Raw genomic sequence first — 22,146 nt, 5'->3', positions numbered from 1 at the left:
ATCCCTCTCACCTCGGGCGATCCTGAGAACCCTCATGATCCGGATAATTGTGGGATTAATTGGTAGTGAAGCATTCACCTCGATCTCTTCCAAAGTGATACCCATGATAGACAGCAGCACAATTGCCAGATCTAATTGGTTCCATCTGGAGACAACACAAAGTGAAGTTTAACATCTACTAAGAAGCTGGCAATGGGAGGCAGCTTGTTTCACATGAATTCCAGTCATTTCAATGGTTTGAGAACTCAAATGAATCTGCAGTATTTATCTGAGGGTATTATACAAAAGCAGTGATGTTATGAAATCATTGTAACTAATGCATCTCATTAGAAAACCAGCCAATTCCAAAGATAGAAAGAGGAACAAAAGCTGGGAAGTTTTCTACCCAGAGACTCCAAACCTCAGGAGAGACACTGTGTTGTCTGTCTAGCCACTTCTAGACATGACACTTGTGGACCTCAATGTGAGATCTGCCCCAGAAAGAACAGAACCCCATGTACAGTCCTTAGAAAAAATTTGTGTTGGTGAAAGAAAGGCCCCAAGGATTTTGCTAGGCTGGAGAGAGTGGTAATTCCAGCACAGACACACAAAATGTGGGGACAGGGATGGAACCATGCAGTGGATGCTGAAGGGCTCATGTGAAGGCCTGCTTAGTGCCCTGGTTTTGGTATTAACATTGAAGAAGGCAAAAATGGGAGAAAGATCCACCAAGGACATAAAATTTGTGTTTGTGAGCTAAGAGAGTGAAAATCTAGATAAAGACACAATGTCATCCATTGCTCCTCATCTGCATTAAAGAGAGGTCCTTTCTTTCTTTCATGTTCACTCACAGATAGATTCTTTCTCTTGACATAAATTTTGTCACTTCAACAGGTTTGCTTGATTATATGGACATGCAACTGGCATGAGAAGAGAATTGGCTACTTGGGGGAGATGTGTCCCTGCTTCATCTGCTCCCAAGGGCTAAAATAGTACAATCTCACTCCTTGGCCTGCACAATCCATCCTCCAGCTTACGTCCCATGTCTCCACCTACCCAGCCTTCAACCAATCACTCCAAAAAGCCTTCATACATATCAGACTCACAGTATGGGCCAGAGCATGGGATTCAGGACATGGAATGTGGGCAGATCTCCACAGAGCCTGCTGCTGACCTTGTGATCACAATGGATCTTTTGTTACCTGTCTTGGAAGAAGCGGCGAAACCCAAAGGCAATAAGCTTGAAAACCGATTCCATGACAAAGATAACGGTGAAGATGTAATTGCAAATCTTCAGGGCTTCGTCAAGAACCTGGGATGTGGACACAGGACTGGGGTTAGATGTTAGTTCTGCAAAGGTGCTTTGCTGCCTCCAAACCTGACTCTTGTGTCATCATTTACCCATTACAATTAAAAGTCTTCAAACACGGGCTCTCTCTGATGAAAAATGTCCCAGGCAAAAGTCCCAGAGATTCATGGAGTGCACTTGCTGCCTGGTGATAAAATCTCAGGAGGGACTGACACAGGCCCAGGGCACAGCTCACCCCCCTAGCAGCAGCACAGCCCCAGCTCGGATCACTGGGGTGGGCAGAAAGAGCTGCTGCATTTGCTGGTCTCAGCAGCATAAGACCTCTTGTGCTTTTGTCAGAGAGGTGAATTTCATCCCACTTTGTTCATTTCTGCAAGTGCTGGCCAAATGGCTCCTTGGTGACAGCCTGCCATTACTCCTCACCTTGAGCTTTTGGCAAGGAGCACAACAGAGGGATGACATGCCAGGGGAAGCAAGTGTCTTGCATTTTCCTCTGCCCCCCTTCCCTCTGCAGAAGTCAGTCTGGTCTTTAATCCAAGTGCATCCTGGCTGGGACAACTCTTGCACAGTCAAGCATTAAGCTACATCAGAAGTGATTTCATCCCCAAAAGCCTCACTCATGAAGGAACACTGTGGTAGCAGCATCCTTCCTGGCTTCTTAAGTAATGTGCATTGGATTTCTCCCTGCTGGCAAACAGGATGGTAATAACAATGTCCACGGCAGTGTTAGGGAACAGAGGAGATGTGCCCACAGACCAACATTTACTGATCTCTGAGTGGGAGAAATCATAGCAGAAGGAGTTTAAATCATGTACTCTGCCTTTGTGCTACAGTTTAGCTTCAAGCATCCATGGACAAAAATCACCTCATCTGACCAAGAAGCACAAGCCCAGCTGCCAAAGGAAGCTGTGGCTCTCAGCAAGCCTCCCTGCCATACTGCAGGGCACTTGGGCTCTGCAGCAAATGAGCACATTTAGCTGGCAGAAACAGATTTTGCTCAGCAGCACTTTACTCAAACCACCTCTCTGCACACTGCAGCATTCCCTTCTCTCCAGGAGCTGCAGCATCTCCATCTGGGGTCTCATCCCCAGGGCATCCTGCTGTATCTGAAAACCAACTCCTTTCAGCACCAAGACATTACTAGTTTGGATATAAATCTCTTTGGTACATTTAGCCTTCAAATATCTTCAGGATCCCAGCCATCCATCACCCAGATCAGAGGGATTTCCACGTCCTAATTCAGCAGGACTCAAGCATGTGTATGACTCTGACCATGCTGTCATCTCAGCATAACCCAAGCTTGGAGTTACTAGCCAGACACTGCATACCACAGGCTTAGAGACAAAATGCTATTTTTCTAAAGAAAAAGAAAAACAAAAGCTTGCCCAACATTTCTATAATACGAGAGAAAATGTAGCTGCAAAGTAACTGTGGTAAGACACGTGCTCTAGAATGACTCCAGCACAGGCTCCTTCGCCAACAACCTTTTTCATCATCTAATGACTGAACCGTGCAATGAGCCTTCCAGAGTATTTAAAGGTGACCTGGACAGAAGAAATGAATTGGGCTTCCTCCCTTTCACTTTTGCTTACGATAGACTGGAGAATATATTCCCCTGCCCCTGTTGTTGGCATGTTTTAGTTGTTTGGGTTTTTTTTTTATACTAAGTGTTCACGTCCTGTCTAATTTTAAAGAATATTTCCTCCTATTGTGTGTTATATTTATTCATTCTGAAAGTTGCTAATAAAAGTAAGTACAAGTTATGTGGCAAAGGCAGCTATTTCCATTTCATACTTATGCACAAAAGACTTGACATCTCAGGACAGGCTGTTTTTATTTTCACAGTATGACAAAGAACCAGGAATTAAGCACATTAACATATTAAAATGCTTTTTAAAGACCCACATGGAATCTCCTGTGAAAACTAGGTCCTATGGGACGCGGGATTTAGAAGAAATTTTGCAAAAAAAAAACCCATTTCCCAAATTCTTCTATTCTTTTTCCTTTTTCTCTTTTTGTTTTCTTTTTTTTTTGGGGGGGGGCAGGGGGGCTGGGGGGAGAGGGTGGGTGTGAAACCTAAGTAAAATGGAAGATATCAATGATGATCAAATCTAGCAAAGCAAGCAAACCCACTCCCAGTCTCATTTTCAAAGCAGTCAGCTTGCACTTAACTAGAAGGGAGAGGTGCAATGGGATCCTTGTACCAAAAGCCTTGGATTGAGCTGGGAGCCAGTTGTAGGATGGCTGCTCTCCACTCGCAAAGGTGGACATCTGACAGAAAACCTGGCCTTTACCATGCCCAACAGCACATCCCAGCACAGCTCTGCATGTCCCCCCTGCCTGTCCCTCCCAGCTGTCCCCGTACCTTTGGCTGCTGGTAGTGCTCCATGGCCATGGTGATGACATTGAGGCCGATGACGCCGGTGATGAACAGATCCAAGTAGTGGCTGGTGCACATCTGGTGAATCAGGAGGCGGAAACGGGAATAATCCGAGTAGTAGGGCTTACACTGAGCTTCTGCAGTGGGGAGGAGAGTGAGAGGCAAATCAAGGAATTTCTCTGCATCTTTCTCAAGTCAATGCACCCTTACTCTCCAACTCCAGAGATGATAAATTCTAGACCAATCACAGCAACATACTGTCTTTTTTATTTCCTTTTTTCCTTGCTGGTATGTTACCATTTTTAATACACAGCAGGACTCCCATCATCTTATATCCATTAAATATTTTCAGTGGGACATGCTCTATACTCAGCCTTGTGGCATCAGGGATGAGGTGAGCTGGGACTAGTGTGCTGCTAAAAATAATTTTTCTCTGTAGGGAAATTTAAGTTTAATCTAAATTAAAATAACAATTTTTGTTTCTGTTGATCTTAAAAGTCCCCAAAGCATCAGAAAACCCAATTAATGGTCAGATGCTGGGGACAGATTTTACTGACAATTGCCTAAAAACACAGGCCATTGAGTTTGTGGTGGTCTTTGAAAGAGAAGGAGTGCAAACATACTATGTTCTTTGCAATAAACTGTAGAGACAACAGAATTCAACACCTTGGCAGAAAAATGGTCCATAAAAATACCAAGGAAAACTGATCAATGAGCCTTAGTGATCAGAAAATAACGATCCTCCATTTAGACAAGATTATCAAAACACAGATTTCACTGTCCAACCGTGTTCCGTGTTTGGCTGCCTTGGAGATGACACAAGGACTTTAGACCCCAAATGTTCCTAGAGATAAACTCATTTACTCACCTAATATCTAATGAGGAAATGCCAAGGCTGAGTATATAATTCAGTACAATTTTCAAGGAGGCATTATAACGCAGATTGATGTGGAAAGGGCTGTCTTGAAAATGTCAGAGTATAGTATTACCCTCATAATTACATGATCAACTGGTTATGAAAATGATTGAGCTGTAAGAATTGAACAGTTGATATTTAGTGCTCTAGAGCAAATGTACAGTGCTCCGGAGCAAATGTACAGTTCGTTAGTCAAAGAAAAAAAGTTGGACAAGAATGATGCCAGGAAGCATAGAAGATTGTATTTTTCCTGGAAATAGAACTCACTTTGTCAATAGCCAATGACATTGCAATCAAATCCTAGATTTAATGGTTTCATGTGCTCCCTGCTTCATAGCAGGATCCTGAAAAATCAGTTTTGTTTTTTTTCTGTAGAGACAGACCTTTCCCTACCAGCCCAGGGACCAAAGGGAAAAGACACTCAACAGTTTTATTCTGTAGGGGTTTGGAAGGCCCAAAATTCTGTTTCAGTGTCATCAGATGAAAGGCAGTATTAATATTCACTTTCTGATCTGCATTGGGATTTAGGTGATCCGCACCTGAGTGCTAAAGTACAGTATTGATGAAAAGGTGTATGAAATTAATTTTCATGCTGAATCTATTGAGTGCTTATGAAAAAAAGCAGACTAGTAGCTGCTGACTCACTCATAAGACTTTGTCAGCTATCTCAGAATCTGCATAAATCTCCATAAAGTCAAGATATCTCGATCACATTATGCTAAATTATGAGTAGCAAATTAACTAAAATGTTTGAATACAATTAGGTTAGGAATAGGACCTATTTTTATGAACCAACTTATTATCTTGGAAAGAAACACCATCGTAATTGGATCACTTACTTCTTCTACATTTATGCATAATTCACATTCAAAAAGAAAAATGTCAACATTTTTACCTTTTCCTGCAATGGATTTACTCATGAATAATGACACTGGAATTAAATTTTTTTCTCAGTTTTGACTGACAGGTAATTCCAAATCCTACAGAATAGCACCAATGTTGTTAGAACAGAGAGAGGATTTAGAGAGAGGTTGTAAGTGTTCCCTGTGCAGGGCTCCTGCACCTGGATTAGCCAGTGCATGACCTCATAAGCAGGGTTGCTAATTGTTCAGATATCTGCAAAGGCTTTTCCCCTTTGCACCCCTACTCCCAAATCTCCTGTTCTGCTTTCCCAACACCCAGGTCTTCACAGCCAACCCTCTCTGGATGCTGGTCTCACAGATGCCCTTGCAGCCTTCGAAAATTCCCAGTGCTAAATGTTCCATCCTTCCCCATTAACTGTGTTAAGAGGGGATTTAGCAACCCATGCTTACAAATCATGTCACCACTCACTACCCCAGTGTCCCCATGCCAGCCATGCATGCATCTTGGTGCCATACGGATGCTCCCACACACAGGCTAACGTGCTGTCTTGAGGGCTAGGGATAAATCCCCACTGTGTCTAGGTGGGCAGGGAACTTTCTGAACAGATAAACCAGTTTTTACCATTGTGAAAATACCATTTCTTTAACTTGACCCTGCAGAGTTCTGCAGAGAATTTGGGGATAGATCTGGTATAATTCCCCCTGTGCAAAGCCCGTGCCTCCTATGACACAGTGCCTTTTGTTATTATTGCAATAAAGAGCTTAACAATACCAACATCTTGGGAAATACAGACATCTGTTAAACTCCGGGTGGTGAACTTCACAACTAACACAACACCACATTACTGTACCGTTACAATACACTGTGTCAAGAACAAGAGCTCTGGGTTAGTCTTGGTTATTACTGGAAAGGTTAATGTGGCTTCCAGGCACATATGGTGTTAAAGAAAGGCAGAGAGCAAACCAACAAAGAGGAACTGGCAGAATGAGAGAAGATGAGGAAATACAGCAAAAGCCCACTATGAGACATCATGCTGGTAAACAAGGTGTAAATCAAGCTGCTTCACCAGGGCTGGGGGCCAAGACAGAGGGAAAAGTGGGTCAAATCTGGAGATCATTACACAGCTAAACTTGGCTTAGGCAGTGGATCCTGAGAGATCTCCTCCTAACCCAGGTAGAAGGGGATGTTGCAGCCAGCTGGGAGGAGGTCTGAGCAAGTCCCACCTGCCCATTCATCCTGGGGGTGAGGGTGGCCCAAGGGGACTGACTGTGCTGGCAAGGGAAGCAGTGCCTGGACCTATGGGCTCTCAAGTCAGGTTGGATCCCAAGCTTCAGTACTCAACTCTTGGCATCAAGCTGTAGGATTATAATTGATCCCTTTCACAATGTCTGGGAACTCACCACCGTTCTCTCCTGTTTAGTTGGAAAGGAAATTACCATTGCTGTTGCAGGATAAACATTTCCCATTCCTAATCCCTGTCTAACTTTTCCCAGGCCAGGTGCCCTTGGGGTTCAGTGATCCCAGACTGGGCTGGGGGCACTAAATCCTGTACTGCATTTGTCTGATGGTGGTGGGATGTCACCTGTGAAACACCACCAGTGCCCAGCAGAGCAGCAGTGGGGCACCCTTGTTTTTGCTGGGCAGTGCCCCTCCCAGAATCTCTCAGGGCTCAGCTGGTCTCTGCCAGCACAGCAGGGAGTGGGACTGGGGCCACTTTCTTCCCATTAACTGCATTTTTGGGGGGGGAATTAAGCTGAGCATGCAGCTCCAAAATATCTCTGAGGAGCATTTGCCTCCTAATGTAGCCCTGTCAAGAGAGAAATTGCCACTTTCCCCAAGGTGACTTCAAGCTGAAGGTGCGTGGGCATGGGAAATTAGAATTCACAAGAGTGGGACAATTCCATTGCTGTCTCCTTCAGCTTCTTCCTTCTCCTATAATAAGGGAATTAACTCCTTTGCAGGTTTGAGTATCTGGAGGACAGTGGCAAACCAGTGAGCAATTGAGCCCATGATGCAGCTGGATTTACCAAATGTATCAAGAATATTATTAGATTAAAAAGTAGTTTGCACTGAAGGAACTTATTTAAACATAGAGTTTTACTTGGCTTTTATTGTACTGAATGGATTTATTAAAAAAAAAAGTGAAATGGAAAATGATAAATTATTTCCACTGTGAAGATTCCAGTTGTGATAGAATTTAGACTTGGAGAAAAAATAAAGGGAAAAAAAAATATTTCACTAAGCACCAGGCAGCAGCACACACATACACACGCACACACACACACGCACACACACACAGTATCATCTTGTCTTCACAGAAAGAGAAAATATGCCCTCTGAAAGTGCCGAGATGTGGGTAAGCTTTGAGTCACAAGTCCAGATTCCGTAAATTCCCAACAGCTGGGTTCAGAAATAAAACCCTTCTATTTCCTCATGTTGGTGCCTGCAGAGCAGCATGGCACATTCACTACCACTGGATCCAAAGAAAAGACAGCAAAAGGAAACACACAGCACAGAACTGACAACTGTACACATCTTAAGGGCAAACGCTAAGAGACTTTCTGAGCCTGCAAGGGATAATGGAGGGGTTTGGAATGAGTTCAGTGTCTTAAAAATAACATAAAATAAGACAGCCTTGATGCAACTTTGTAGGACCAGGAGAGGAGTCACAATCAAGCAAAAAGAAGAAAAAATAACCAGATCACCAAACCCAGTGAGAGCCCCTCCCTCATGCTGTCCCCATTTCACAGGAGAGGCCAAGAGGCCCAGCAAGAGCAGCAAGAAGGACAGCAAAGAAATATAAATATCAGGAGTGGCAATGGGAAGGAGATTCAGGATTTATTAAAGCATGTTGAGATAACTTACAACAAGGCCTTAGAAATGCAAGGTAGAACCTCTGTCTCCTTGAGTTATCTCTGCAGTGAAAACCAATTTTTATTTAATCAAAGCTCCCTGCAATCTAAGAGAGATGGATGGAGCCCTGCACCCATCTCAAGCAGTGCGGGCCTGTACTCAGGTGAGAGTTTTAATGGCACAATTTTTGTAGTGTATTATTTTTTGTTGAAAATTACAGCTATAATTGTTTCTATGTTGGTGCCTCTTTAAATATTCAGGCTAATATTCTTAAGTTATGAATTAAACAAAATGCTTTTCAGATCAAAGCTTCTCCTAAAAATAAAAAATGCAAGGGATGGATTTGCAGCCCTGAGCATCATCCTGAGAAGGGGGCTGGGAAAGGGAAGTGTGAGTGAGCTGTGGGTCAAAAGGGACAGCTCAGACCCTATTAGTGTTGAGTCCAGCTGGTCCATCTCCATCAGCACCTGGAAAGGCTTTGAGGTGGTATCTTTATTTCTTTTAATTTACAAGATGCTTCATGGATTGAGCAACTCTTAATCAATGCACAGAATTTACACACTGGGCAGCACAATGACAAAATCCTGTGTCCACAGTGGGGGTTGGTGAGAGGTTGAGTTCCCTCTTGAAGCACTGAGGCTCTGCCATATACTGAATTTTACCCTGCTGAAAATAATTATTCCCTGGAATACAGTGTTTGTGGAGCAATAAACAAGGGCTGAAGAAATAATGAAATGTCCTCCCTAAGCTTTCCAAAGACTCACACCTGCAAATTTTTCAGATTCCCATGCTGGTGGTTGGATAGCTAAAGTCAACAGTAGAGGACCCATTTTCACAGTCCAGTCATTATTCTCTCCAGAAAAAAAAAAAATTAAAATTAAAAAAAAAAAAAATTAAAAAAAAAAAAGGCATGAAAAGTCTGACAGTGTCTTAATGAAAACCAGAGGGAAAAAAATATACTGAAAAATGTAAGATGATCAAGGAGTAAATTAGGGGTTTGCAAGTGTCAGTGCTGAGGCAGGTCTGCAGACCTGCAGCTCAGGATGAGATGCGTGTGCCATGAAGGAAGCAAATGAGCTTTGCACCACACACATGGTTTAGTGGGATGCCTCAGCCACGGTGGCCAACCGTTAGTGACACAGCACTGCCATTCAGAGGGACGAGACGTGCCAGCTTCTCAGTACCTTGCACTGCACTGGCTGAGCTCTCCATTAATACATCATCCAGCATTAGATCTAAAAGAATGAAATGGCATTAATCACCCAGTAGGACATACAGCAAGACTCCCCAGTCCCTGTGGAGGTTCCTAGGGCTCTCCATTGCGTCTGCCAGGAGTGTTTCCTTGTAGGATCCTTGTGCCTCGTGGAGGGTGGGCTCACGTATTTGTGAAAAAGGAAGAGCTCTTGTGCTTCTCCCACTTGTGGAAGCCCAAGATACCACCAAGAACCCCCTCAGTCAATGATGAAGACACTGCTGAAGGACGATCTGGGACACTTCCTGCTGGGACAGCAATACCTCACAATGACCACTCCTGCACCTGCCCACATCTCAGATCTCACACGCTTCCCCAGTTTTCAGACACCTGATTGGATTAAATGCATTGGAAGAGTCTACAACCAAAAATGACTGTGCCAACAGTCAGATGTCAATGTCTGTCTGTATCTGACATCCCTAGGCTGGTTTGGGCATCTGGGGTCACTTAGGAAGCCCAGCTGAAAGGAACCCCCATGCAGTTGATGGCACAATTCCAGCCCTAGTCTTGGTTTCATCTCCAAGTTCCCACTGTGCAGAATAAAGTTAAGCAATGACATCTGTTGCCTCTGAGGGCAAAGCTGGACACAATCAATTAAAACCAATGTTTCACTGAGCATGGATTGGGAAAACTGTTCTGAAGCGATTTGGAGGACTTCATACTTTACTCTTGAAAGCTTTTTGTGGCAATTGAATACTCAGCAATATTTGATCCTCAGTAAAGTAACTGTTTATTGCCTCTTTAATTAGGTATTTCATAGCACTGAATGAATAACTGTATCTCCAAGGATGGTTTGTGATTCCTTCCCTCTGGGAAATTGCCCAGACTTACATCTTTTCTTCATCTAGTTCCTCTAGCATTATAAATAAAGTAATTAATAATACCTAAACATCTATTTTTCTTCTACAGAAATGTTGGCATTCCAAAACTGCAACTTTAAATAGCAATCATTCTATCCAACCTTTAAAATCCTTTTCTAACTCACCAGCCTGAAACTGTGCTTGGGAACTGGAGCTAAGCAAAAGAGCTTTCTAGGCAAAAAAACCTGCAACAAAAAAATGTCTTTCCATCTGTATCCCACTTAACTGAGAACAGTCTAATGTGTCCTCCAGTGCTTTTGAGGGAAGCCTCCTACTTTACACTGGCCAGTGAGGGAAGCAGACTCTTGGCATAAACCTAAGTTTGATGGCCAGGGGCTGGTGTGACGTATCCTGCTGGTTAAAAAATGTGTGAAGCTCATGGGACTAAAAGATGTGACCAAAGGAAATAGTTGGGGAAATGCTGAACCGAGAGAGGCTGAGGCAGCATCGCGGTAACGTGGTTCCGTGATTAAGCCTGCAACAACTATTAAACACCTCTTAGGCTATTAAAAAAAAAAAAAAAACCACCAAAACAGACAATCTCACCAGCTTTGGGAACAAGCACCTAATCAGATAGCCTCTTAAACAGTCCTGAAGTCTGTCAAAGATAGAGAAGTGAAAGGGGACAGGGAGAGAGCAGGAGGTAGACTGACCAGGGAGAGAAAGTGCAAGGCCATGGACAGGAAGGGCAACGGAGCAAGTTCAGTCAGAAGAGAGAGCATGCAAGAAGAAGAGCGCCTCCAACCCGTGGCCTCTGGCTAACTTATTTTTGAATTATTCAACTACATTAAAATTAAGAGAGACTAAGAGAAAAATGTCAGTTTGAAGACTTTTGGCAGAGTGGGGTCTTTCCTCATTTCACCTGTAGAGCCTCCTCTAGGCAGGGCTGCACACTTGCACATCTAGTTGGGAGCTGGGTTCAATTTGCACCAGCACTATTTTGTGTACTTAGTTACTCTTAGTTACTTAGTTGGTTTGTTTTCTTCTAATCTGTATTTCTCAAGCACATGCACTGATATGTTTCTCTATGGAGTTTTAAAGCATTACTAGAATAAGATGGCTCTCTTATTTTATTACATTCTTGAATAGCAGTGGTGCTACTGTGCCAATAAATAAACCTGCTTGATAAATGGGACAGGTAACATCACTGTGGCATTACAAGAGTGTAATAAACCAAATAGTGAATCCAGTTATCAGCAGCAGTGCTCATGACTGAGATTTATGATGCCATCCAGCACTACTGATCTTTGCAGTTGTCACTATTTGTGTAACACTGAGCTCTGCTATCCAAGAAGCTCCAGGCCTGATTATTATTATTTTTTAATTTAAATAACCCCCAATGGAAAGGTCATTGCAAATCATGCAGCCATTAAAAAGCTTCCTTGGCTCCTTGTTCAGCCTAAAATGACACTATTTCCTTCATGCAAATTTTATAGCTGGACATGCTTTTGGGAGAAGAATTATCACCAGACGTGAGGCAGGGAGGGGAGGGAGGAGGGGATTATGTGGAAGGTCAAGCAGGACTCAGAAAGATGTGTAAAGACTACCGACCAGCCATCTGTTTCTCCTTACTCCTTCTCTTTTTCTCCAGCCGGCGGAGCCTTTTTTCCTCCCGCCTCTTGGCTTCTTCCTCCTCCTGGTGCTGCCGACACTTGTGGAAATTCTCCACCACCACCCCCACAAACATGTTGAGGACGAAGAAGGCCACAATCAGCAAGAAGGAAATGAAGTAGAGGAGCATCCATGGATTGTAGTTCATGACTGGCTGCAAAGTGGAGGAAGGCAAATTTCAACTGAATCTCAAAAAGAAGAATGGGAACAAATTGATACAGCTGTGCCATCCACAGAACTCACAACACTTTCAGGCAGGCTGCTCTGCTCTTCCTGAAAATTAGAGCTTGCTGAGACATTTTAAATGAATGCTCCTAAAGTGTGTGTTGAGGACAGAAGCACCACCTCTCTTCTGCAAAAAGGACAGCAGCATCCTTTGCAGCTACTATAAGTCCCTCATTGCAAACCTCTACCTACACAAAGCACTTCTTTTCTCCTGAAATGACCAAACTGCTTAAAAAGTTAAACCATCCTTTGATAGGCGCACTTCTCCTAACACGAGTTACACCAGTCATGATGCAAAATCTGTAGGGAAAGTGTTGAGTACAAATCCAGACTTTTTACTGAACTCATCACATCTCACAACTTGGATTAAATGCCACCCTGGATCCTAATCCCATAACCCCATTTGACTGTGGAAGCCCACAGTACTATGCAAAACAAGAACTAAAATATGTGACCTTTGACAAGTCATTTGTTACAGCTCTGCTGCAGCCTGTACCTGCTGGTCGACTCCCACAGCATCCAAGCCATCATACATGATATCCACCCACCCGTCCTTGGAGGCCAGGACAAAAAGAGACATCAGGGCCTAGAAATGCATGGAAAAACAGTTAGGCACAGTTGCACTAAACCTCTTTTACTTGTAATATCTTACTCCTTCTTGCCATTTCCTGCCTGATAATGGGACACTTTGATGACCAAGATTTCTCTTGGCAGCAAAACCTATCAATGCCAATGCCTGGTTCAGCAATGAACAGTAATTTGGAAACCACAGTGCTGAAGACAAAAGCAGCTTCATTTCCACCCTCTGGGTCTCTACTGCTCCCAACTAATTAGTTCTTACCACACTGCTAAAAAAAGGCTGTGTTGCAAAGATGGCTGAAAATGTCCAGCTCTATTAGACAAGCCCTTCTGCAAGATATATTTGGTTTGTTATGTAGCAGTAAAGCAATTAAGTGCTTCATGAAGCCACATGTGCTTGTTCTGTTCTGAAAAGAAATGTATGCCTGCTTGGAAACACTGCCTTTGGGATTTACAGAGACAGAATGCTGTGTATGTGAACTGAATATTTACTGTGGCTGGCAGTGCCCTGTAAAAAAACCCCATGGGATAATAAACCACAGGTTTTAGGTCAAGGAGGTAAAGGAGCAAACAAGCAGATTACCATTCTATTAATACCTGGCCGAGATTATCAAAATTATACTTGTGCCGGACCCATTTGTAGCTTGCTTCTGTACAATCCGATTTATTTGTGATGTTTCTGGTGTCCTCCCCCTGGCACACAAAAAACTTGCCTTTGAAAAGCTGCAAAACATGCAAAGAAGAGAGGAAGTGTCAGGGTTCAGTCCACAGGATTTCTATGCAGGTGATGGGCATTTCTCCGGGGTTCTCCGCACAGCCCACACCAACCAGAGCTGTTGAGGGAACTGACCTCATTCATACAGGTCATTAAGAGTGAGCAGCCTGTATAATACACACCTAATGAACAAATGCATGATTTCACATAGTTTAGGACACCCACCTCATGCTTTAAGCTGTCTGGTTCAGTGATCTGAGACTCGCTTAAAGGCCTTTGCTCCTACACTTGTTAGCTCAAGTGTAGCCCCAACCAATAGCCCAGACCGGCTAATGGCTTCTTATCACATGTGGAACAATTCTGGTGACTCTCAGCCCAGTTAACAACAAATGAAGTCTAACGGGGGCCCTCTGTCAGCAGAGAAAAGGTGGCAGCAAAGAGGCCCAGTGATGGACTAATCTCTGCTCATAGAGGTCACAAGGGGACACTTCTGAGGGGAGATGAGCCCCTGGGGGTGACGTTCATGTTGAATCAAGATTGCTGTCAGTCCTGTTCTGCTCTCTGATTCTGAGTGCTGTGCCCCAGCTGTCATAAAGCTCTGCAGTCTGCAGGGTCACTGAAATTATTCCCAGTGCACAGCTTAAGGAGCTAAGCCCAGCCAGTGCTGGGTACCTGATCCTGAGCTTATTTTGTTTGGTTTAAGCCTGGGGGGATGCAATTCCTGGAGAGTCAGCTCCTGATTTATACCTGCATGAGGAACAGGAGCCTCCATGTGCTTAATTCTAGACCTGGTGCTTCCCACGCATGGAACAGAAAGTGGCAGGGGTTGATTACTGCTTCAGACAGGGTGATTGATGCTAGTAGGATGGATGGTATCAAATCCCAGGAGACAACCAACAAATCTACTTTTATTTGCTGACAGAAGCTATTGATATTACTGTTGGGAAGGGGGGGGGAAATGGCAACCTGCTCTCCAGGCTCCTTAAAACACCATCTGGGTATACAGAGAAGAGACACTGATGGGGTTTGATCTGTTGTTCTAGACAAATAACAGTAGAAATAATAGTGAACAAGATAAATCTACACACTACTCCATGGGTTTCCTTCAGAAATCAACAGCAGGAAGATAGTCTCTAGGCATGCAAAATTAATCACTGCTCAATGCAATCATAGAATTTTTAGATGTAAGAAGTATTCCCTGATCTTTCCATAGAGAAACACTATCACTGGTAAGGCAGACTGGGGAGATATAGTCCTCACAGAGAAAAATTTTAATTAAGCAGAAAGGTAAATAACTGGTTTTAGTATATTGTCTGTAAATATAACTTCTCCAGGAGCTGGACTGTAATGCCAGTCAGGTGGGAGCAGTAACAGTGCTCCTGACAGGGTTTGGAAATACAAAGTCCAATTTGTAAAAACACTGATCCCTGTCAGTACTTCACAGTTTGGCACTTCTGAAAGGAAAAGACCCAATGTTTCTCACTGGACTTGCTTTATGCACCTATTTCTTCTATCTTATTAATGACTATTCACACATGGGCAGCTCTACAACCAAAACAGTTTTGCTAAGAGGACACACTGTTAGAAACTTTGATGTTTGGATTTTAATAGATTAAAAACCTCTAGTTTGATCCCCAACTTATATTTAAATGGTAAAACCAACTGTAAGTTTGAGAGACCATCTTTTTATAGAAAATAACTCTGGCCTCATCTTACACCTAATTAGACATAAATATTAAGTGAGAATTTTGCATCCTGAATACAGGATCTGTCTTGCTTGTATCTACCTCTGAATCACATCAATAGTCATGACAATTTAACATAAAGCTGCAAATCACCAGGGAAAGCATCACAATTAGCAGGGATGAAATTCAAAGAGCATACTGTACGTTTTATTCTCTGGCATAAATTTTCTCATGAGTGTTAGATTGTTTTATGGGATCTGCTTAGTTTTATGAATCTGTTTAATATAATGGATGGATGCTGTTATGCTGTAATGCTAAACCAATCTAGCTGCTGAGGTGGTTATGCATGGCATGATTTTCTTCCCTGTTTATTTTCAATGTTGTATTTATTATTTAAGCAGTATGTAAAATATTATATAAGATACCTTTCCAAAACAAAGCCAAATAGAGTTGCTTTCCAAAAGATGACTGTGATAGATCAGAAAAACTTCAGAAAGAAGTAAGTGTTATGTCAGAATATTTATATGAACCAATCTCTTCTTCCCAGATAATGAGAAACCTATTGTATTGGAAACTGCCACTTTCCCCCTGGGTTCCTGCACTCCTAGGACTGAGAATATTGCCAGCAGAGCCGGCAGGAAACAGACTCAGAAATCTTTGTTTCTGCAAGCTTTCAGTTACACAAACTCTCTGAATGAATCTCCAGTTCGAGGTCTCTCTGGAGTTTACAAGCCAATGATTTCAGCTTCAAGTTTCTATTTCCCTATCAGCTTGTAACTAGAAAAAGGGTGGAGGAGAGATCATAGAATCATGAATGGGTTGGATTGAAAGGGACCTTTATAGGTCACCTTGTCCAACTCCCTGCAGAGAGCACGGACATCCTGTCCATCCTGACATCAATTCGAGTTCAGAAAGCCTTACACTGTACCATGTGTACAGATAGCCTGACTTGGGGCAATCTGGGGCTTTTTATGCTTTCAGGTTAAGTGCGGAGGCTTACAGAAGACTCACCTGAACTCCCAAGATCCCAAAGATTATGAAAAAGGCACAGCAGATGACCACAATGTTCCCAATGGGTTTCAAGGATGACATGAGAGTCTCCACCACCAGCTTCAGTCCTTGGGCTCGACTAATGACTCTGTAGGGGCAAGTTAGTACAAAAGCTGTTAGTCTTGTTCCTGCCCAGTTTTGCCTCCTATCAAGACAGAAGATATGAAGAACATAGCATTAGGAAATTTTTTAGAATGACAAGCTACTCAAAAATCATGATGGAAAAAGCACTTCTGGAAGATTGACTTGTAAAGTTACGGAGGTCTTGGAGGGAAGGGTCAACTTTGCATAAATAAAGAGGAGGAGGAGAAAACATATGAGGAGCCAGTCCAGAAAATTCAGCTGTTTTGCTTGGGCCATCCACAGGCACAGACTTTCATGCCTGTGCCTGTAGGACTACAGAGAGAGGGCCTCCCACTGTCCCTTCCTATACAGATTTAGGCAAGACACCTGATTTCCCTGTCTCAGTCCATTAAATGGAGCTGCCACTCTTACAGATCTGCCTGCACATCTGTAGCAATTACAGAATCACAGAATAGTTTGGATTGGAAGAGACCTTTAAAGGTCATCTAATCCAAGCCCCTGCAACGAACAGAGACACCTCCTACTAGATCAGGTTGCTCAGAGCACCTGATATTACCAGGGATGGTGCATCTATCACCTCTCTGGGCAACCTGTGCCAGTGTTTTCAGCACTCTCATCTTAAAAAATAATCTGTTGTGTTCTTATAGTGCTGCTGTGTACAGAGACCTGAGCTACCTCTAAAACTATCACATTTTGTGCTTTATACCCACTGTATAGCCTCAGCTCTAAAACAATGCTGTCCTCCAGGTGAAACTTCACTGGCAGGACCGGAAGCATCTAACCTAATTTCTGTTGCTTCTCTCTGTCTGGTATCACATAGAATTTCATAACAGAAGGTTAGATCATATCAGAAAGTTGAATAATGTGGACTTCATGACTGAAGAAAAAAACTAAAAAAAAGTAGAAACTGTACTATACTCTCAAGGTTAATGCTGCAAAGAAATGACAAGTCTTGTGTGATTTAGAGAAGCCATCTCAGTATGCTGGGAACGATGAACAAGATATTCAGCCTCACCGACCTGAAGGTGGGGACCAAGAAAGGCATTTGAAGAAGTTACATGCCTTCCCTCCTCCTGAAGCCAACTGGAATTAAGCATTTCACTAGCTCTGTAAATCAGTTTGTACTGATGCCATAGAAACTGCTTTCATGACTCAGAAGCAGTTAAAGTCAGAGGAAAGAAGTGCCTGTGTGTTTCTGGGTGCTGCTGGTGACTCCTTTGAACACTTTGCTCTCAAATGTGTCCCAAACTTCCCCAAGTTCTAGTTTCTGCCTGGGTCTCTCTTTTGCCATGGGAGTCCTCAACCTCTCCCATTTCTCCCCAAATCTGGCTTCACCACCTGAAGCACTGTTGGAGTTTTGCTGCCTGGACAGGGTCCAAGTTCTCCTCCATGCCCTCTCCCAGGCACTGTGCTCACAGCAGAGATCCCCATGTACACATTCACACTGATCATGTGTGACCTCATCTGGGATCACAGCCAACCTGCACCATCCCTTTCCTGCCCTAGGGCCTGCAAGTTGAGTGACCTGCAGTGTTCAATGCACAGCTACCAGCTCTTACCAAAACTCTTGGGTTTAAACCATATCCTGAAAAGCTAAAGCTTATTTCCATTTTTTTTTCTGGTTAAATATTTACTCAAAATGTCAAGGGTAATTCATCAGTTATCACTTTCAAAAGGAAGCAGATGGTGGTATTTTTATCTGCTCTCTTACCAGTGAAACACAAAGAGCAGATGCTGCTATTCCTCACACTAAGCATCTCTGCCAGGTGGGTGCTGTGGATCCCTATTTCTGATGCCTCAGCTTTCCTGACACTCAAATCTGGGTATTTTAGGGAAGGAGCTGGAGGGTGAGATGGCTGAAGGAGCAGAAGGCTGCACACCCCATGAGCAGTGTGGGGACGGGTCAATGTGGGCTGCCAATGCTGCCCACAGGGATTAGCCTAGCCTGGAGACCTTGCTGTTGCTACCATGGGGCTGAGAGCTGAGCCCAGCCCAGCAAACAGAGGCTGAAGAGCAGCTCAATGTGCTCAATTCAATGAGCTAGGTAATGCAGCCTAACAGGCCATGTCTGAGTGCACAAAGCAAGCCTTGGGCTGGACAGGCTGAGGCTGAACATCTCTTCCAGCTCCTCAGATGGACTAAAGACCTTCATACCCTTCACATTCCTTGCACAGTTCTGGGTGAAACATGCCTGCCAAACTACAGATGGGAAACTGAGGCACAGAAGGAGGGAGCCACATTCTCAGAGGTAGGAAGGCAACTCAATTCCAATTGTTTCCATGCAAATTAGGTCCTTTGGTGCCTTTAGGGATCCTGACTTTAGGGATCATGGACTTCTGTCCATTGTCATGCAGGATGGAACCAAAGTCAAGTGTTCTAAATGGAAGGTTTATGGTCTGAACTACTGGAGCATCCTTAAATTTTGGGGAACAAAGAAGGAATTCAGTCTTCAGAGTTTAAAGTTGATAATTTTCTCCAACATTTATTAAGAAATGCTGTTCTAGAAATAATAGTGATTCCTCCTGTGAGGTACTATTTCATACCCAGCTGAGAGGGAAAATAGGAGGTTACTTGTCTGAATTTGCAAAGTCATGTGCATGTTGAGGAAAAAAGGGCTGAAAACCAGCAGCATTTGGCTGCTTTAAGCGTTTTGATCAACCAGGGAATTCCTCAAATTAGAATGCATTAGGGTAAAAGCTGCCACCAGTTTAGCTCCATGCCAGTGCTGTTTTCAGCATTACAGGGAGAAAAGACTTTAAAAAGATTTTGAAAAATAGTAGTTCTTGCTAATGCAAACCTTCAGACCTTGGAGCTGCCTCAGACTAAGGGCCTGATCCAACACTGAGGCAAGTCTGTGCGAAGATTCCTGATATTCTCCTACGAGTCTGACAATTCTCTAAGGGGTGTCATTAAAATTTTCAGCTTTTCCAGATTATTAGTACCACCTCCAATATGTCAACATACGGCATCACCACACCTCATCAGTATTGCCAAGGTCCTGCTGCTATTAGGCTTGTAAAATCTTATTATCTGACGCACACCCCTGCAATTTATGGCTGAAGGATGCAGCTGATTTGGAGCCCTGCAGTTGTGCAAGAAAAGGACACCTGACAAGGTTCCATTCAGCAAAATTCCAGCCTGCATTAGGCATATGACAAACAGGGAAATTGAAATGAGACATTCTTTCTTCTTTATTTTGGTGCAAAGAAATGTTAATCCCTCTAATTCCTCCTGGTTCTTCTGGTCTGAGGATTCCCAATGCTGTTGAACCCCTGGTGTGAGATGCTCCAAACCCACTGCCAGCCTCATCCCAGTTGGATCCATTACCAACATTAAACCTTCCTGATGAGAACTCTCAGAAGAAGTAGCAGCACTTAGATGAGGCAACAGATCAACACTAATGAAGACCTTCCTCCACAGATTAAAAGAAAATTAGCAAAGGTAATAATATGATAGATAGAAGAGCGTTATGAAATTACTATTAGACCATGACAGTATAAAAGTGAAAATCTGTGCTTTAGAAGTCAAAGCCCAGGCTCTGTAGAGAGTAAAACAGCCCTAAAGTCCACCCACATTAAATCTGAATACATTTTCAATTTTGATTTCTCTCGTATCTTAAACTATAACACTTGATACCAACAATAGCAGATTGAACGCATTAGGAAGGAATGTTATTGTATAAGCAATCCCTTTACTGCCTGAAACAGTAGAGGGTCATGGAAACATCTTTAAATGTCATTCCTCTGTGAATTTATTTTTGGAATTCTGGTCATAAAGCTAGGCTTGAATCTTCATGGATTCAATTTGGAGGCTGATAATCAATCATGCAATCAAAGCCTTGCAATTGGCATACAGTTTTTTTAATGTCTGGGCAGAGGGCAGAAGCATGTGGGGTGTTGTGTGCTGCATAAATCAATGAGGTGGTTTCCACAGGAGAAAACAAGAGACAGAATGAGGGAGATCTTTTGCATGAATCCCCCTTCCAGGCCATCCAATGGGAAAAGCCAACACAGAGCATGAGGGTTGTCTCTACCCTCGAGCTGAGTGTGATACACACAGCTGTGGCTTGGCTTCTCTCTGAGGGTGTCCTCCTGCAGTCCTGTCCTGGAGTGTTCCCAGAAAGGGAGGACAGAAGGAGTCAGGTTTGGTCCTCTGTTGTGTGAGTGGAACATTTGTTTTGGTCTCTGCCTTATGCCTTCCTGAAGAAAAACTGTCTCAGCCTCCATGAGACACTTCACCCAGACATGGTAACTGACGCCACAGTGTGCAAAGACCTCAGGTCACCTCAGATCCCAGCTGTCACCCCGTGTCGATGCAGCTACACATCCCAGGCTGTGCAGTGAGGATGTGATCCCTGAGCCATACACTGAGCCTGCGGCAAAGGCAGCGTGGGCAGCTGTGAGCAGAGGCTGCTCAGGGCAGCCCAGATGTGCAGCACGAAGGCAGATGGGCTTCCACAGGCAGAGATATATGATTTACTGAAAAGACCCCGGTTTGATGGCTGCTTTTTCTTTGCCTACAAATCTAATAATGGGAGAACAGAACTGATTCTGAACATATTTAGGAAATGGGCTTGTTGCTGTCTTTTTTTATGTTTCCTTTGTAGTAGAAAGCAACATGTTGGCTGAAAACATGCACTTAACTCTCTAGAGAAAACAAATCAAATACCAATAGGAATGCAATAGCAATGGAAGAGCCTAATCCCACCCGTGCTTCAGATGGCAGGTCTTCCTTCAGCCTGCAGTTACTGAGTGAATTATTCCCCATAACTCCAGATTATTCATGCACATAGGTGACTACAGAGGAAGGCTCCAGTTAAAAAAGACCCAAGTCCTGGCCAGACAGTCCTACAGATCTATAAAGAAGAATACAGGGCTTTGACCAGGTCAGACAGGTGACTCCAGCAGAGATCAGCACAACCCATATGTCTTTCTTTAAATCTGATTTAACTATGGAACATCAGAAGAGAAACTTGCATTCCACAGTTCAGAGAAGAGAAATCAATCCTTCTTTTACCCTGAGTCATCTAGATTATTTTACAGGTTTTCTTAACATGGGTCAAAAATCAGCAGAAACAGAGGAGCAGAGCAAATCTACCCAACCAGCAACTGGGCAGAAACTACCCCAGAAACTGTAGCTGACATGAGATATCAGGGGACACACAAAGAGAGAAGAGCCTGAATTGGAGTCACATAGGAATACAGTCTACTTACATGGTGAAGGAGCTGAACTACCCCAATGGTGCCAGTTACCAGATAAAAATGATTAAAAGCAGCTCACATCCTAAAACTCACATGCTGTATATGTGCAACACACAGACCACACAGACCAATTGAACAGAATGTCCTTTATAGCTGTTAAGAATATTTGAAAGACATGTAAAGGCATGGCCATTGTTATTTAGACTTATTATTCACACAGGGGTAGTAAAACAACATCTTCTATCAGAAGCAGGGTCCTATTTTTCTGTTCTGAAAGAGAAAAATCCTGATTCAAAGCGAACCTTTTTATGGAGGAAGCAGCAGTAAGATATGACAGGCACACAAAGATGCTTTGAGCAGGAAGGTTTATTAGCTGCTGCATAACAGGAGCAGCAACAATGGTATTAAAAGAGGAACTGCATTTAGCATGAAGAGAAACCTTTGTGCCTTGCGGTACAGGTCACAAACAGATGCCTGTTTATAAGAGGTTGGTCCTTCAGCAGGTTCTTATCAGAGCAGAGCCTGTCCCTGGAGCATGGGATAATGCCTGCTGGCAGAGTTGGGGCATCAAGTTAGTAGAACA

At 43.3% G+C, this 22,146-nt stretch overlaps 1 protein-coding gene across 1 annotated transcript in view; it reads right to left on the bottom strand.

Annotated features, from left to right (window-relative positions):
- The window catches only part of CACNA1G (calcium voltage-gated channel subunit alpha1 G), a 142,411-nt gene that overhangs the window by 18,806 nt on the left and 101,459 nt on the right, over window positions 1-22,146 (bottom strand). Inside the window, exons 22-29 of the mRNA XM_053994424.1 lie at window positions 16,240-16,366; window positions 13,426-13,551; window positions 12,746-12,835; window positions 11,965-12,178; window positions 9,486-9,536; window positions 3,654-3,805; window positions 1,182-1,291; window positions 12-145 (exon numbers count right to left, since the gene is read on the bottom strand). Of these exons, the coding sequence (XP_053850399.1) occupies window positions 12-145; window positions 1,182-1,291; window positions 3,654-3,805; window positions 9,486-9,536; window positions 11,965-12,178; window positions 12,746-12,835; window positions 13,426-13,551; window positions 16,240-16,366 (1,004 nt within the window). The remainder of the gene's footprint in view (window positions 1-11; window positions 146-1,181; window positions 1,292-3,653; window positions 3,806-9,485; window positions 9,537-11,964; window positions 12,179-12,745; window positions 12,836-13,425; window positions 13,552-16,239; window positions 16,367-22,146) is intronic.

This window comes from Vidua macroura, chromosome 19, assembly GCF_024509145.1.
Source record: "Vidua macroura isolate BioBank_ID:100142 chromosome 19, ASM2450914v1, whole genome shotgun sequence".
NCBI classification, from domain to species: domain Eukaryota; kingdom Metazoa; phylum Chordata; class Aves; order Passeriformes; family Viduidae; genus Vidua; species Vidua macroura.
Note: the sequence above shows the minus strand (reverse complement) of the source record. Positions and strands in the feature narration are given on the sequence as shown.